We start from the raw sequence: 15,159 nt of genomic DNA, 5'->3' as shown, positions 1-15,159 counted from the left end.
GCGCCGGCTTTCGGTTGCCAAAACTATGAGGTACATCATTTGTTGGTGGTCTTATTTGCTAATATATGTATCGGTCAATTTTGCAATCTAGGCATCCTTGCGAGTTTTTCTGTAGGTATGACCCGAAAATACCAGCATATGGCAAAAATATAACTAACCGATTAAAAATTGAACTTTGAAAGATACAAGTATCAATGGAGATCCAAACTACTCGACATCGACTATAAATTGTTTCAAAGAGGCACACAAGAAAACTAGATAAAACCAGTTTTATTATAGCAATTTCGCTGTTGTGTTTAATTATTTTGGAAATTTATTTTGAGAATTTCCGAGCAATATTATGAGCAAATGTACTGAACTTTTGGGGCTAGTGTATGGGCAATTTCAATATTTGTAAATAGAATTGAGATAATATTATAGATGTAAACATTTTCTTGGTTGTAAAATAAAATACCATTGCAAATAAAATACCAATGGAAATGACAAATTCTTATTAAAAATTTTATTAATTTTAAAACTATAATAATTTCAAAATTATTATTACCCAAAAATGATAGGAAAATAGGATGTATGAGATTTTTAAAAGACTGAGTAAAATTTAGAATAAAATCAAGAAACTTTATAGGAAAGGGGATGTGGATGGTCTATTAATATTTTTTCTTTCGACTAAAAGTTAGAATATCTTTGTGTCTGAAAATATTTTTGAAATAAAGTACTATGCTTCTTTTTTATTTTTGACTAAATAATCAAAAGTTGTTCTGGAAAATAACTTGTTATATTTAGTTAACAATTTTAAAATCATGGTTTTGAAATAATTTCTCACATTAGACTTACATTTGAAAACTATAAATATTTTCATGCTATTTCATATAATAAATAATTTGATTCATTCTAATGTGAACAGTGGATAATTAGAAATTCATTAGAAATGTTATTTATATATTATTTGAATTTTAGTATATAATTTCTTCAAAAAATGAATGATTGGATGATGATTAGACCTCAACGCCTGACTTCTTCCAATATGTGATTGAGATTTTCTCGTATCTAATATTTGCTATTTATACCATAAATTTGGGGGGACAGATCGTGTCTGCCCCATGGAGTCTGTCATTTATACTGTTTCCTTTATCAAAGTTCTTTAATGCGGCATGACTCTGCGACCGCGTCATTAATACGTCGTATAGTTTGGGTAGTGGTATCATTAATGCGGCACCATTTTCTGATTTCCCTCTCCCAACTAGTATTCTTGGTGGTTTGTTGATACCATTCATGTCAGATGATCGAGGGTTCCCCGTACATTACGCCTACTACACGAGTGAGCACTCAAGAGTTGGACACTACTTAAGGGGTTTCTAGATTAATGAGTTGCATCCCCTGCAGCATGCTCCCTCATACGGGTTACGTCCAAAAGAGCCTATCCATGAGTCAGATTGAAGATTTTGTTCGTTCTGGACTGAGTCTTCGATTCTAATTCCCTTAGTTGTTAGGCTTGGGTCTTCTAGGGGGGTGGGGGGAGAGAAATCCCCTTACAATCATAATTTTAATTAGAAGGTATATAAAGACAAGGATTTGGATATCATACCACATTTGAAATTTTTATTATACTTTAAATTTTAGATAGAGAAAATAAATTTACAATCGTAAATTGTACAACCGTCGTATAATCATTTTGAAAAAAGTAAATAAAATATGGGATCTATATAAAAAAATTAATTTTTTAATATGAATCTTACTTTTTTTTAAAGTGATTACGCGACGTTTACGCACTTCACGATTATATATAAAATTACTCTTTTAGATATTATCATTAAATGATCATTAAAAATATAAGTAAAGATAATAATTTAATTAAAATAAATGATATAATCGTTATGTTATTAAATATAAAATTATCGAAGAAGTGCATGTTATAAATTATAAAACTTGACGTAAAATATATTTTATTTGATTAAAAATTAACATATGACATGTAGAATTGAAAAATATGAAAAAAATAAAAAAAATAAAAGAAGAATAATAAATATGAAATTAATAATATTTTTTTATTATAGAATATTTAAATAATTAATTAATATGAAATTTGGTTTCGAGTCGAATAGATAAAACGTAAAATGTATAATATTAGGCCAATTTTGACCAATGAGACAATCAATCCGGCTAATGCTATTGCATGTAAAGGTAACCCCCTTTTGGTACTGAGTAATGTTACATGTAATTATAAAATATATAAACATTATATAATTATTTAAAAAAAAATAAAATCTATTATTAAAATTATTTGCATAAAACTTTGACCATCAGGCATCAACTTCAGAGAAAAGGGTGTGGCAAATTAGAGTCCTGTTACGGATTCCGAATTGAGACCCAAAAATTGTTTTGAAAAGAATAATTTTTTTTTCTTTTTTTAATCATTATAAATATTTAAAAAAATAAAAAATTTATAATATCATTAAAAAATATTTTTTTAATCAATCAGTAATATAAAAAAAAAAAAATCTCATTTAAGATATTTTTTAAATCTCTAATTCGTGATCCAAAATATTTCTCGACAAATTATTATTAAGTCAGAAACTGAGCATCAACGCGTTCATGTATCAAGAAGAGGAGATAAATTCTTTAATCCTCAAGGTTCTTATTTTTTGTTGACCAATCACATTCTTCGTTCCGGAAAAAGTAGAGGTTGCAACTTGCCTTACTGTTCGTGCCAAGTAGTTAGTGTTAGGTCGCTTTGAGTTTGGTTACCAGACTCAACTCAACTTACTTCAACATCTAAACATAATTTTATCTTCAGACTTCGTGTAATGTTCCTGCCGATCGACGTGATGGTTTAAAATTAGGAGAAGGGAGGCACTTCGGAGCGGATGGGTGTAAATTTGAGATTTACAACTCCAATGAAATACAACCACGTCACTTGATTAATTTTGTTATTGTGAACACAGCTGCAGCAGATCGGAAAAAATTATTTGAGCCCATCTCCATCGCTCTCAAGCTCTCCCTCTCTCTCTCAAGTTCTCTCTCTCCTCAAGCGACATTTGACAAAGAGCTTAATATTTATCTATTTCTTTACTCTTCAATAATATCTCTCTCCTAAATAAAAAGTTGTAAATCAACCTGATCTTGAGCTTTTATTAAAATCCTAAACAATTTTTTAAGAGTGAGATTGCTGAGAATTAGGAGAGAGAAAGCAGAGAGAGAGAGAGGGAGAGAGAGTTTGCAGTGAGCAGATAGAGAGCGACTGAAATTAATATGTGATTCTATGATAAGTTTTAAGATACAGTTTGGATGTTTTTTTTTGGTTAAGGGTGTAAATATTGAAGGAGACGAAGATTAAATCTGAAGAAGAAGATGTAATACGAAGATGGCCTCTATTGAAGTAGACATAGATGGTTCGAGGGAGAGTTTCAGAAAGAAGAAAGAAGAGAAACAGGAGAAGAGGGAAGATAGAATAGATTTGATTCTACCGTAACTTCAATTAAGTCTACTACGTGTTACATTTTATTAGTAGGTGTAAAAGTGAAATTCAGATTTGAAGTTTTTTTCTTAGGAAAGGGAAAAAGCTGAAGTCACCTAGAATATATATGTTTGACGAATTCTTTTGAAAATTTTTTTTATTTAATGATTAAGTAATTATTTTTAAATATTTAAAGATATAAAAAATATATATAATTTTTTTTAAAATATTTAACCTACTCGAAAGAATTCATCACGCTACACGATACATAGCAAGACTCTTGAAAGTAAATGGAGTAAACGGACTCCATGTGTGTTGATTTCTCCTAATGTGGCCAAAAGATTCATGAAGGTCTTTTTGAAAACCATTTAATAATCCGACCACCTCAAACGACTAGTCTGAAGGAGGGAGGCCTGAAAGCAATGAGAACCTTCAAATTGTTAGTACCAACCATTAATTTCTGTCTGTCTTTCCTTTTCAACATTGCCAGCTTTGGCCGTCACTTCTATACTATTTTTTAGATGTTTTTAAATATTTTATTTTCAAATATCATTTTAATATAAAAAATTTTATAATTTTAAATATTTAATATTTTTATCTAATCATTATAATTTTTTTAAACATTCAAACAAAATATAAAAAATAAAACAATATTTTCAAATTTAAAAAAAAATTATATTTAAATAAAAATTTAACTTTATAATACTTTTATTTAATTTTTATTATTTCATTTATCAAAACTTAATAAAACATCTTTAATTCAAATTATTTTATTATTATTTATAAACTATTAAAAGATATTTTGAAATATTATTATTATTTAAACGAACTCTAACAGAAATGCTACATCTATAAAGAGATTTTATAAAATAAATTTATAAATTTATACAAATTCATATAATATGTTAACAGAAAAAATATATTTTATTTTAAATAAATTTTTATTTAAAGATCGATTCATAAAATAATATATACTGGGTTAGTGACTAAAAATAATAAAATAAAAAAATAAAAAATTAACATTAATTTATTATTCGTCTAAATAAAGCCACTTTTTTTTGTTAAATAAAGCTACTTTTGTATAATAGTCACGTGGAAGTAGTCTTCTTCTCCGTTGGCGGGGATGACATTTGATGTTGATTGTTGACCAGATCAGCAGCTCCGAGTAAACGCGAGGGAATCATCGTAGAAAACGCAAAAAAGTATGCAGGCAAAGTAAAGACTGTTGGACATGTCAAGTCTCCGAAGAGAAAGAGACCTATAAATGGCAGCATATCTCAAACAGCCGAGTACCTCAAAACAACAAGAAATACTATATCTCTCCCCTTCCAAGCTAACTTCACCTTTATCAGTACCTTTCTCTGATCCTAAAAGAAAGTGATCAGGCTTCTGGCCGCCAGTCCTATTCGCAATACTCATCATCAATCTTAGCTGAAAAACCACCACAATCATGAAGGTATCGGAATCGATTCATCATTCATAGCAAACAAATTCAGTACTGTATAGTTTTTTGCTGGTTGAAATTAAGTTGATTTGGTTTTTTTTTTTTTGCAGCAAACGGTGGTGATCAAGGTGGAGATGGATGGCCACAAGTCCTTTTTTGGTGAGCTGGATGGACAAAAAGTCCGTTCCAAAGCCTTGAAGATTGCAGTCGGCATTTCAGGTAACGAAATACAACATTTAATTGGGTCGATAAGATATTATAATTTTATTAATACTGAAAATTACAATATATATATATATATGTATATTAATTTCGATCTTTTTTTGATGGGTGTACGTATATATTCAGGGGTGGTGTCGGCATCTTTAAAAGGAGACGAAAAGAACCAAATAGAAGTAAAAGGAGAAATGATTGATACAATAAAACTTACAAAATTACTCAGGAAGAAAGTGGGATTTGCAGAAATAATTACTGTAGCAGAAGACAAGAAAGAAGAAAAGAAAGAAGAACCGAAAGTAGAATATAAGGCGTGGCCTTATAATTATATACCTTCCTACTCCTCATATCCTTTCTATACGCCGTCAGGAATTACATATTACTGATCTCAATAGTGATATGAGCTAATAGTGGATAAATTTCAATATTATAAGTGCATGAGTATTTGTTGCTGAGACAATTAATTAAGAACTTAGCTGTAATCTATCTTGTGGACATGACCGAGGTGCCTGATTTCAACGAAATGGACGTAAGAGCTCATGTAGGACCCATCCACATTCATGATGTTCTTCTTCCAAAACATGATTGACCTTGGCACTGGAAACAACAAGAAGATTAACTGGGCTATGAAGGACAAGCAAGAGTCCATGTATAATTTATAAACCACTTTCAGGTTGAATAAACACTATGTATCCTTGTTGTGATATTGTCAAAAGTTGGGCTTGTAGACTGTAGTTGGAAACATGTGTGAAAGAATACCATCATAAATATTATGCCAGAAGTTTTGTTCACAGTAATTACTTCTCTCCAAAATTTAAAACGTTAGATCATTAAGTATCTAGTATTGGTAACATGGTGGACTGCTTGAAGCTTTAATTGTTAAATCGATCATCAGAAAGCCTGCAAGTTCTAAATGCAAGTGTAGGGATGCTTCTCATTAATTTGATTGATAGGGAAATGAAAATAATATCCAAGATTGAATCATATTATATTTAAATCTAATAAACCGATCTCCATGAATATCTGATCTCGTGGTTAGTTTTTCCAGGAAGGATCGGCGCCTTTCTATATCTTAAAGCACTACCATTAGTCTCTCGTACGTACGTGGTTGCATGCCTCTCACGTTATATCAAGCTGGTTCCTGCTTGTTGTGTGATGAAATGGGGCTCTACTTACAAAGATCATTTGACCATGCAACCATTCAACAAAAAGTGAGATTAGGTAAGAACATGTTTGCGATGCAAATGATCAGTATAACGCCAGAAATCACTAGAGACAGCACCATCCGCTTATGTGATATTGAAAAAAAAAAATCCACATGATGAAAGAAGTACTGCAATTTCTAAATTAATAATTGGGTCTTTTATATCAAGTTGAAATAAAACTTTCTAACCCTAAGGAGTTGGCTCAAGGGATGAAGTCCTTAGTTTTGAGATATCAATCATTTCAAGATCCAAGGTTCAACATTTAATAAGTGTAAACAATTATTTGGGACCGCACCTCTTAATGAAAAATTAGAGATTTAACCAGTTCTGTATATAAAATTTTTTTAAGATACGGTGCACAAAATTAAAGTTTACTCAGTAGGGATAGATCCAAAAGACTACTTTAGAGAGATTTCCCCATATAAAAAATAATAAAAAATAGATAAAATAAAATTTTCTGCATAAAAATCTTACCAGACACTTTACAGGTGGTGGTCAATAGCTTTCTTTTTCTTTATGTACAACATTATTTGCCTTTCAGATTAAAACAAGTACCCATAGTACATTAGAACAGAGCATCTAGGATATCCTTAGGTAGGTTCTTTACGTAAAGATTGAAGCGCAACATATCCCTCCTTTAACATAATTTGAGTATCAACCGTATCACTACTGCATGTTAGAACCCACAAGTCTCCTGAATTCATTCTCTTTAAACTTTATCGGCAAGATGTGCAAGATTCTGACCTTGTGTTCCTATAAAATATAGAAAAGAAAAGCAAACGTACCAACTGTTAATAATTAGGGCTTCTCTTTGTCATTCCAAATCAACGTGGAGCTAATTGGAAATGAGAGGATGAAAGTTATAGGATCATAAATACCAGTCATGGTAACAGCCGACATCGAAATGTAGTATCAGGGAAAAGGACCTCGGTTTCATCAGGTGGATGAGGCTATTTGATGAGGAGACCTCACGGGGATGAGGCCGATGGAGGGCGACGACCTCGGTTTCGGCAGGTGGCGACAGGGAAAGGGAAGTAGACCATTTGTGGTGTCTCCCGGGGAAGGGACTTAGGGCTTGATTAGGAAGTGAGATGAGATTATAATTTTTTAAATTGTAGTAAGATAGTTTGTGAATAACAATGATATAGTTTGAGTTGAATATTTTTTAAGTTTTGAAAAATGAAATAGAAAGAACGTTGAATAAAAAATATTATAAAGTTAAAATATTGTTAAAAAATAGTTTTATAATATTATTTTTGTTTAGAGATTTGAAAAAGTTAAAAAAATTTTATTTTTTATTTGAATGTTTGGAAAAGTCGTAATGATTAGTTTGAATATGTTTGTATTTAAATTATGTTTAGGAATGAGATAAAATGAGAATTTTAAGATGAGATCTATTTCCAAACAAGCCGGGAAATCAAGTTTGATTTGGGGCATGAAAATTCTTTGTGGTGAAACAATGTGTTTTAGAATTTTTATTAATGAAATGTTGTACTGGTTGTTTAAAATGCAGTCCTCTCCCGCTCACATTTTCATTTATCTCGCTCAAAACGCCTCTTTGCAGCGTAAGAAGAAGAAAAAACTCAACACGCCGCATTTCATTAAAGTGACTCAGGCAAACACGTGTGCGAGAAGTAGGGCTATAATCGAGCCAAGCCGAGCTGGTCTTTGGCTTGCTGAGTTCGGCTTGACTCAAAATACTTGAATTCGAGATGTTTTTTTTTTTATTTGTTCAAGCTCCACTCGATAAATTAAACTCTTAACTCGAGCTCGTCTTACAAACAAGTTCGAGTCGAGTCGAGTCGAGCCCGAGCTTGAGCTCGAATTATTTATTTTTTAATTTTTTGAATAAGATTTAATAATTAATAAATTAAGAAAAAGATATAATATTGAATTTATACAACTAACAAGTATAACTTCTATTGAATTATTAAATTTTAAAAAATTTATATATAATTAATATCTAACTAGTTGATATTTATCCAAAATAACAATATATTATATGCCTACACATATTATTAATACTTACACTTAATATGATAACATATATCTATTTCATATATGGTTCTCACGTACAAGTATATGAAATTATTAAATTTTATCGACTAATTATTATACAAATTATAAAATATACCTATGAAGTATATTTACTATATAGACATAAGTAATTAAATTACATATGATATATTTAATTATAAAAGTTGTATGCTTATATTATTAGTTAATACATATATATATGTATATATAAGTGTATGTATATATTTATCAATATATGAATGAATTTTAATCGAGTCGAGCTAACGAGCGGGCCTTAACAAGCCTTAGTCGAGTTGAGTCGAGTTTTGTTGGGTATATGTCGTTTACAAATTGAGCGAGTATCTGCTTTTACGAACAAGTTTTTTTTTTTTCACAAGTCAAGTTTAATCAAGCGAGTACTGAGCGGGCTATCGAATAGACTGGTTTATTTACAGCCCTAGCTAGAAGTATGCAAAAATGATTGTACATAAAGTTTTTCTTATGTTATAGCCTCTATGTTGTGATGTTGTGATGCTTTCATGCTGTAAATCTGTGAGATTTTGTGCCTATGAGATTTTGTATTTTTTCTGCTTCCTGAGATATGGCTCTTGTTGGTTTTATGCGCCAGTTGCTATTGTAATTCTAGTGTTTCTGTTTTAGCCTCTATGTTGTGATGCTTTGATGTTAAGGCACTGCCACTCTATGTTGGTTGGATTAGATTCAAACCTATGTAATCTTTGTTGAGTCACTATGATTCAAATGTTCTGTGAATTGAATGAGATACATGTGTTGATTCTCTAAGGGATGGAAACCTCCTCATGTGCCTCTATAATTTCAAGAATTGTTGACAATTTTGGTGATTCTGTTGTTTTATGTTATTTGAGTTCGAGTTCAGCCACTGTTATTTAAAACCGTGCTGTGATTTTTTGCCACTATATGTTGAATTATTAAATGGGATACCTAGTCCTTATTCTGAGTTCGAGTTTAGCCACTCTTTTTTCTCGTGCCTCTGTAATTTTAGCTGTGTTGATTTTTTCCATTCTGTTGTTCTACACCTGTTTTGTGTTGATGGCTTACCTAATTCTCTTCTACACCTATTTCATTCACCCTGCCATAAATGTTCTATATTTGTTCTTTGTAACTTCTGGTATTGATTTAGGGCTATTGTTGGGGCTGCATGTATAGTGTGAGGTTGTGATGATCGTTCTAATTATTATTCGAAGTGTAAAAGCAGGAGTGTTGTCAATGGGGCTCGATCGATATGACAGTGTAATCCTAACACGAATGACCACCTTTTATTTTGATAGTTTCCACAAAGACAATCGAGGTTGAAGGTTTTGCAACCATTCAAGCTTGGGCTTCTATCTTATGCATGCTGTAAATAAAAAAACAAACCATTATAAGTCCAATGGGAAAAAATTTAAATGCTTGACTGATGTTGAGGTTAACATGCCATGCCGTAAATTTAAATAATGTCGTTCTTTAGGAGAGCGGATGAGGCTGCTCTTATTCATTTGGCATGCATGTTGTTTGTTTATTTATTAGTATTATGTTAACAAACTATATTAACATGAATGTGATTCTGTTTTAACATGTTTTATTCTATTTTAGAGAATATGAGCCTTTGAAGCGGACTTGGCTGCTCTTATTTATTTAGCATACATGCTATTTGTTCTTTATTAATACTCTGTTTTAACATGTATTAAACATACTGTATGAAACAAGTTGTTTTAACATACCAACAGTTTTTCCTTTCCAAGTGTCCTTGTCAAGAAATATTTCTCTAATTGTTTTGTATCATTTCCTATTATTGTTTTAGCCACTGTTTTCTATCATTATCATTTGTTTTTGTTTTTTTTTAATCTATTTACCGTGTTGTTCATTTCCACTTAGCATGTTGTGTAGTATCACTATATGTTACTGTTTTTCATCCATTTAGCATGTTTATTTATTTCTCATACATCTCGATTGTTGGTTGGATTGTGTTGTTGGAAGTTAATTGTATACCCTTCGGCTGTGATAATGACAAAGTTCGGTGGGGACAAAGGAGAATTAGAACATACTCATTGATAGGGTAACTCGGATGGTCAATGAATACTGGCAACCGATTGTGTTGCAACCATTAAGAAAATTAACACTTCCTATATGTCACAATCCATTTCCTGAGCCGGTTTGCAATATATTGTCCTCATTGCTTTTAAGCTTCTAATGTGTTTGAATCCACAAGCTTGAACCAAAAGAAAAGACAACACTACCCAATGAGTGAATCACGTAGTAGCACTAGCAATATCTCACATTCTGTAAATTTTCGTCAAAATGAATTCCTAATATGTTATTGTGGAATTAAAACATATCGAAGAAATGCCCATACGGACGACGAGGGGCACCGATTTTTCGGTTGCCAAAACTATGGGGTACGTCATTTGTTGGTAGTCTTGTTTGCTAATATGTATCAGTCAATTTTGCAGGCTGGGCATCATTGCAGGTTTTTTTCTATTGGTATGACCCCAAAAATACTAGCATATGGCAAAATTATAATAAACCGGTTAAAAACCAAATTCCGAAAGATACAAGCATCAATGGAGATCCAAATTATTCGACATCGACTATAAATTGTTTTAGAGAGGCGCACGAGAAAACTAGATAAAACCAGTTTCATTATAGCAATTTCACTATCGAGGTTAATTGATTTGAGAATTTATTTTGAAAATTTCTAAGAAATATTATGGGCACATGTACAGAACTTTTGCGGTCGGTGTATGGATAGTTTCAATACTTGTAAATAGAATTGAGACAATATTATGGATGTAAACATTCTCTTGGTTGTAAAATAAAATACCGCTAGAAATGACAAATTCTTATTAAACATTTTATTAATTTTAAAACCGTAATATTTTCAAAACTATTATTACCCAAAAATTATAGGAAAATGGGATGTAGGTGATTTTTGAAAGATTGAGTTTAGGATAAAATTTAGGAAAATTTATAGGAAAGGAGATGTGGATGCTCTAATAATATTTTTTCTTTCAACTAAAAGTCAGAATATCTTTGCGTCTGAAAATATTTTTGAAATAAAGTACAATGTTTCTTTATAATCAAAAGTTGTTCTGGACAATAATTTTTGATATTTGGTTAACAATTTTAAAATCATGGTTTTGAAATAATTTCTCAGGTTAGACTTACATTTGAAAACTATAAATATTTTCATGTCATTTCATGTAATAAATAATTTGATTCATTATAATGTGAACAGTGGATAATTAGAAATTCAGTAGAAATGTTATTTATATATTATTTGAATTTTGGTATAAAATTTCCTTAAAAAATGGATGATTGGATGATGATTAGACCTCAACGCCCGACTTCTTCCAATATATGAAACTCTAGCAACAAAAGAATAATGCGATATACAATCATAGGTTATGCATGCGTAGTACACTTCTTTTGAAAAATATTGGAGCTTATTATTAAAAAATTAATTTTTTCATGTGTGTGTCATATTTACTCACTTTTTAAAAATAAGTACACAAAGCTTGTGCACTTTATAATTGTATGTATTATTACTCATAATAAATAGAGTATTGTTCATATAAAACCCCATGAACTTAAAACACATTGTTAGTATGGTTTCGGATTGTGGAAGCCACCCTTTGAAGCCACCAATGTTTATATGCAAGGAAATAAGATTAAAATTGATTAAGCCCAATGAAAAATGAATCATATATTTAAATTACAATACAAATGAGTTAATATTAGAAGATATAACCGTGTGTTTTAAGAGTATTTATGGGCAAATTGTGTTAACGCCATGTTTTATACGCCTAAACAAGGCTCTAACAACTCGAGCCATGATCTTTACCAGTGAATACAAAGAAGAGGGTGGACTCGAGGAACCTTTGCTGTCTAAGTTAGTCTTGCGTATTTTTTGTATTAGCCTTAGAATAATTGAGTCCAAAGAGACTTATTAGTACTTAGGATTGGGTTTTTATGCGAAGTCCCTAGGGGACATTTTGTTCCTTATGTCAGGGTTAAGTCGTCCCACATGCATTTGTATTAGTTTGGATATTTAATGCGACGTGGTGTTTTGAGGCAGAGTATTCAATACGGAACTAAATGGCACTTTTAATGAGGCTTGGCTCCCAGGGCGAGTTCCGATGGTAGGTGAACGGCATAGTCACTTCTGTTCCCCTCTATTAGAGAATGGATGGTCATCTGCATCTTCCATTTATCTACTGGCGTAACCCCTTAACGCTAGGTGTAAGAGGAGATATCTGAGTCATCAAGTCCCATTTGTCCCCACTGTGTGGTTTCCCACGTCACAAATCTTTCTTTTGCTAATACGATCTTGAGGGCTTGAACCTTTTGGCGACTCTGAGGCCTTGGAATAGTGAGACTTAGGCTAGAATGGGACCCAGTGTTGGGCTCAGGCCCAATCAGGATGGGCCAAGTGGGAACTACCCCTCCCAGTATGGTCATTTGTAACCTAAAAGTTTACTTATAACTATCATATTTCTTTATCAAAGTTATTCGAAAAAATTGTTGATAGCATCTATTTTTGCTAGAAAATTCCATTGTGATTAGTGCAAGAAACAACCATGTTGTAATGTTTACATGTTGTGGCATTCAATGCACGTTGTTTGCTGTTCATATTTACTGTAGGGTCAGCACCTCTTTTAACATAGTGTCGTGTGATAGTTTGGCTTCGGGCAATTGTCCTTTGATCTCTTTAGAGTATTGGCATTGGCTTAGCCAAATGCCAGTAAGCCAATGCTAGTGCAACCCTTAATTGAACTAGTGTGACTATAAGTTGGACTACATTGATTGGATTAGGCATCATAAAACCATCCAACTCTTGAGTTGCGGTAACACATGAAATCAACAAATATAACTTCTGTTGTAGCAAGGCCATTTAATTTCTTATTATTATTTCGTTCAACTGAATTATATTATGCTTAATTTCTTGCCCGTGGAGACGATAAGAAATTAATCTTATGTATAAGACAAATAAATTCTTTACATTTATTTGTTACTGAACCAATAATATGTGATGTTGTACGTACATAATTTCGGGAAAGCTAATGACTGTAAGCAACTAAAAGACAATGAAGGATGGGAATCTCCTCAACTAGAGGGAAAAGCAACCGAGTCTCTTAAAACATTGTCATTGGCTTAGCCAAATGCCTTTGCAATCTAAAATTTGGTTAATAATACCTTAAAATTGTCTGTATTGAAAGAGTCAAATGGTTTGCCTTAAATGCTATCGTTTATAACCAAATATGTATGATCATTATTCACATTCCAATTGATTAATTTATGTTATTTTCTCTGTCATGTCTTTCCCTCACTGTCAAACTCTCTTCTATGTTCTCTTGATAGGTTTTATATATTTTGATGTGTAGATTATTAGAAATTATGAAAAGTAAAATAAAAAACTAGGTAAAAAATATATAAAAGATATACATTAATGTGTTAATAAAATCTTTTTTAAAGTTATCGTATTTTATTATTATAGCTTGTGATATGGCTAATTCAATATGGGATATAAATTATTATGGATAGGCAAAAAACAATAGGTGACATTTTATTCAAAATTTACCTAAATATTTAGTTACACACCAATGCTAATGCTCTTACAAGCATTTCCATATTCAAATATGCTGCTACCAAGAGACTAATTGCTGCTAGGATAGAGGCACACACATCAAGCTAATAGAAAGGGAAGAACTTAACCAGGCCTAAGTCAAAATCAAGGGAAGAAAAAGGGAACTCAACCTTATTCAACTATGGTGACCTGAAATTAAAGGCAAATTTTGATGCAGCCATCAATGTGTCTTCTAAAATGATGGGTATTGGGGGGATTATAAGAGATGGAAAGGGTGAGGTGTTTGCTGCAACTTCTATTATAAGAGAAGTTAACTATGATGCCTTTGGGGCTGAGTGTTTTGCCATGTGGGAGGCCCTATGTGAAGAGTTGGGAGTGAGAGAGGTTATAATTGAAGAGGATGCAAAGGGTGTGATCGAAGCTGTGAAGATGGGAGAGATGAATGATTCAAGTTTGAGTCATCTGGTGGAAGATCTGTAGCAGAAACTGAGAGTCTATCCAGAATGGGAGATTAGGTTTACTCATAGAGAAGGTAATGAGGTTGTTCATCAACTTGCAAAAGGGGCAGTACATGGGGTGAACGATTTGTATTGGATGGAGGAGGGCCCTGAGTGTATTACTAATCAGTTAAGGATAGACGAAATGTATACTAATTCAGTTACAACTTGAAATTGAATACAATGAGGTTTATTTAAAAAAAAAAAACCTTATTCAACTAATTAGATAGAAATTTAAACTTTGAAAGGAGAAGAATCCCCTCAACTAGAGAAGTTTGAAATTTCAACATTAAATATTATAATTATAAAATACACACGTTAATGTAATATTTATCTATAATTAGATAGAAATTATAATATCATAATTTTATTTAGAAGGGATATAAAGACGGAGATCTGGATATCATACCACATTTGACTTTTCTATTATACTCTAAAATTTAGATATTATCATAAAATGATCATTGAAAATATAAGTAAAGACAATAATTTAATTAGAATAAACGATATAATGGTTATATTATTAAATATAAAATTATCATAGAAGTGCATATTATAAATTATGAAACTCAGCATAAAATATATTTTATTAGATTAAAAATTAACAGATGACTGGCTGTAAAATATGACAAAAATAAAATAGACAAAAAGAAGAATAATAAATATGAAATTAAGAATATTTTTTTTATTATATAATATTTAAATAAATAATTAATACGAAATTA

At 31.3% G+C, this 15,159-nt stretch overlaps 1 protein-coding gene across 1 annotated transcript; it reads left to right on the top strand.

Moving 5' to 3' along the window:
• The first annotated feature begins 4,745 nt into the window (after positions 1–4,745).
• On the top strand, positions 4,746–5,848 carry LOC109013479 (heavy metal-associated isoprenylated plant protein 16-like). The gene is made up of 3 exons (XM_018995578.2): positions 4,746–4,910; positions 5,009–5,117; positions 5,247–5,848. Exons 1-3 carry the CDS (start codon positions 4,905–4,907, stop codon positions 5,498–5,500), a joined length of 369 nt encoding a protein of 122 aa, XP_018851123.1. The 5' UTR covers positions 4,746–4,904; the 3' UTR covers positions 5,501–5,848.
• Positions 5,849–15,159: the final 9,311 nt, after the last annotated feature.

This window comes from Juglans regia, chromosome 4 (genome assembly GCF_001411555.2).
Source record: "Juglans regia cultivar Chandler chromosome 4, Walnut 2.0, whole genome shotgun sequence".
NCBI lineage: Eukaryota > Viridiplantae > Streptophyta > Magnoliopsida > Fagales > Juglandaceae > Juglans > Juglans regia.
This window is presented reverse-complemented; position numbering and strand designations above follow the sequence as displayed.

What these genes read in the sequence shown, in the direction of transcription:
- LOC109013479 (XM_018995578.2), top strand. An exon ending in GATTGCAGTCGGCATTTCAG is followed by an intron (nt 5,118 to 5,246) that starts GTAACGAAATAC and finishes GTATATATTCAG; the next exon opens with GGGTGGTGTCGGCATCTTTA.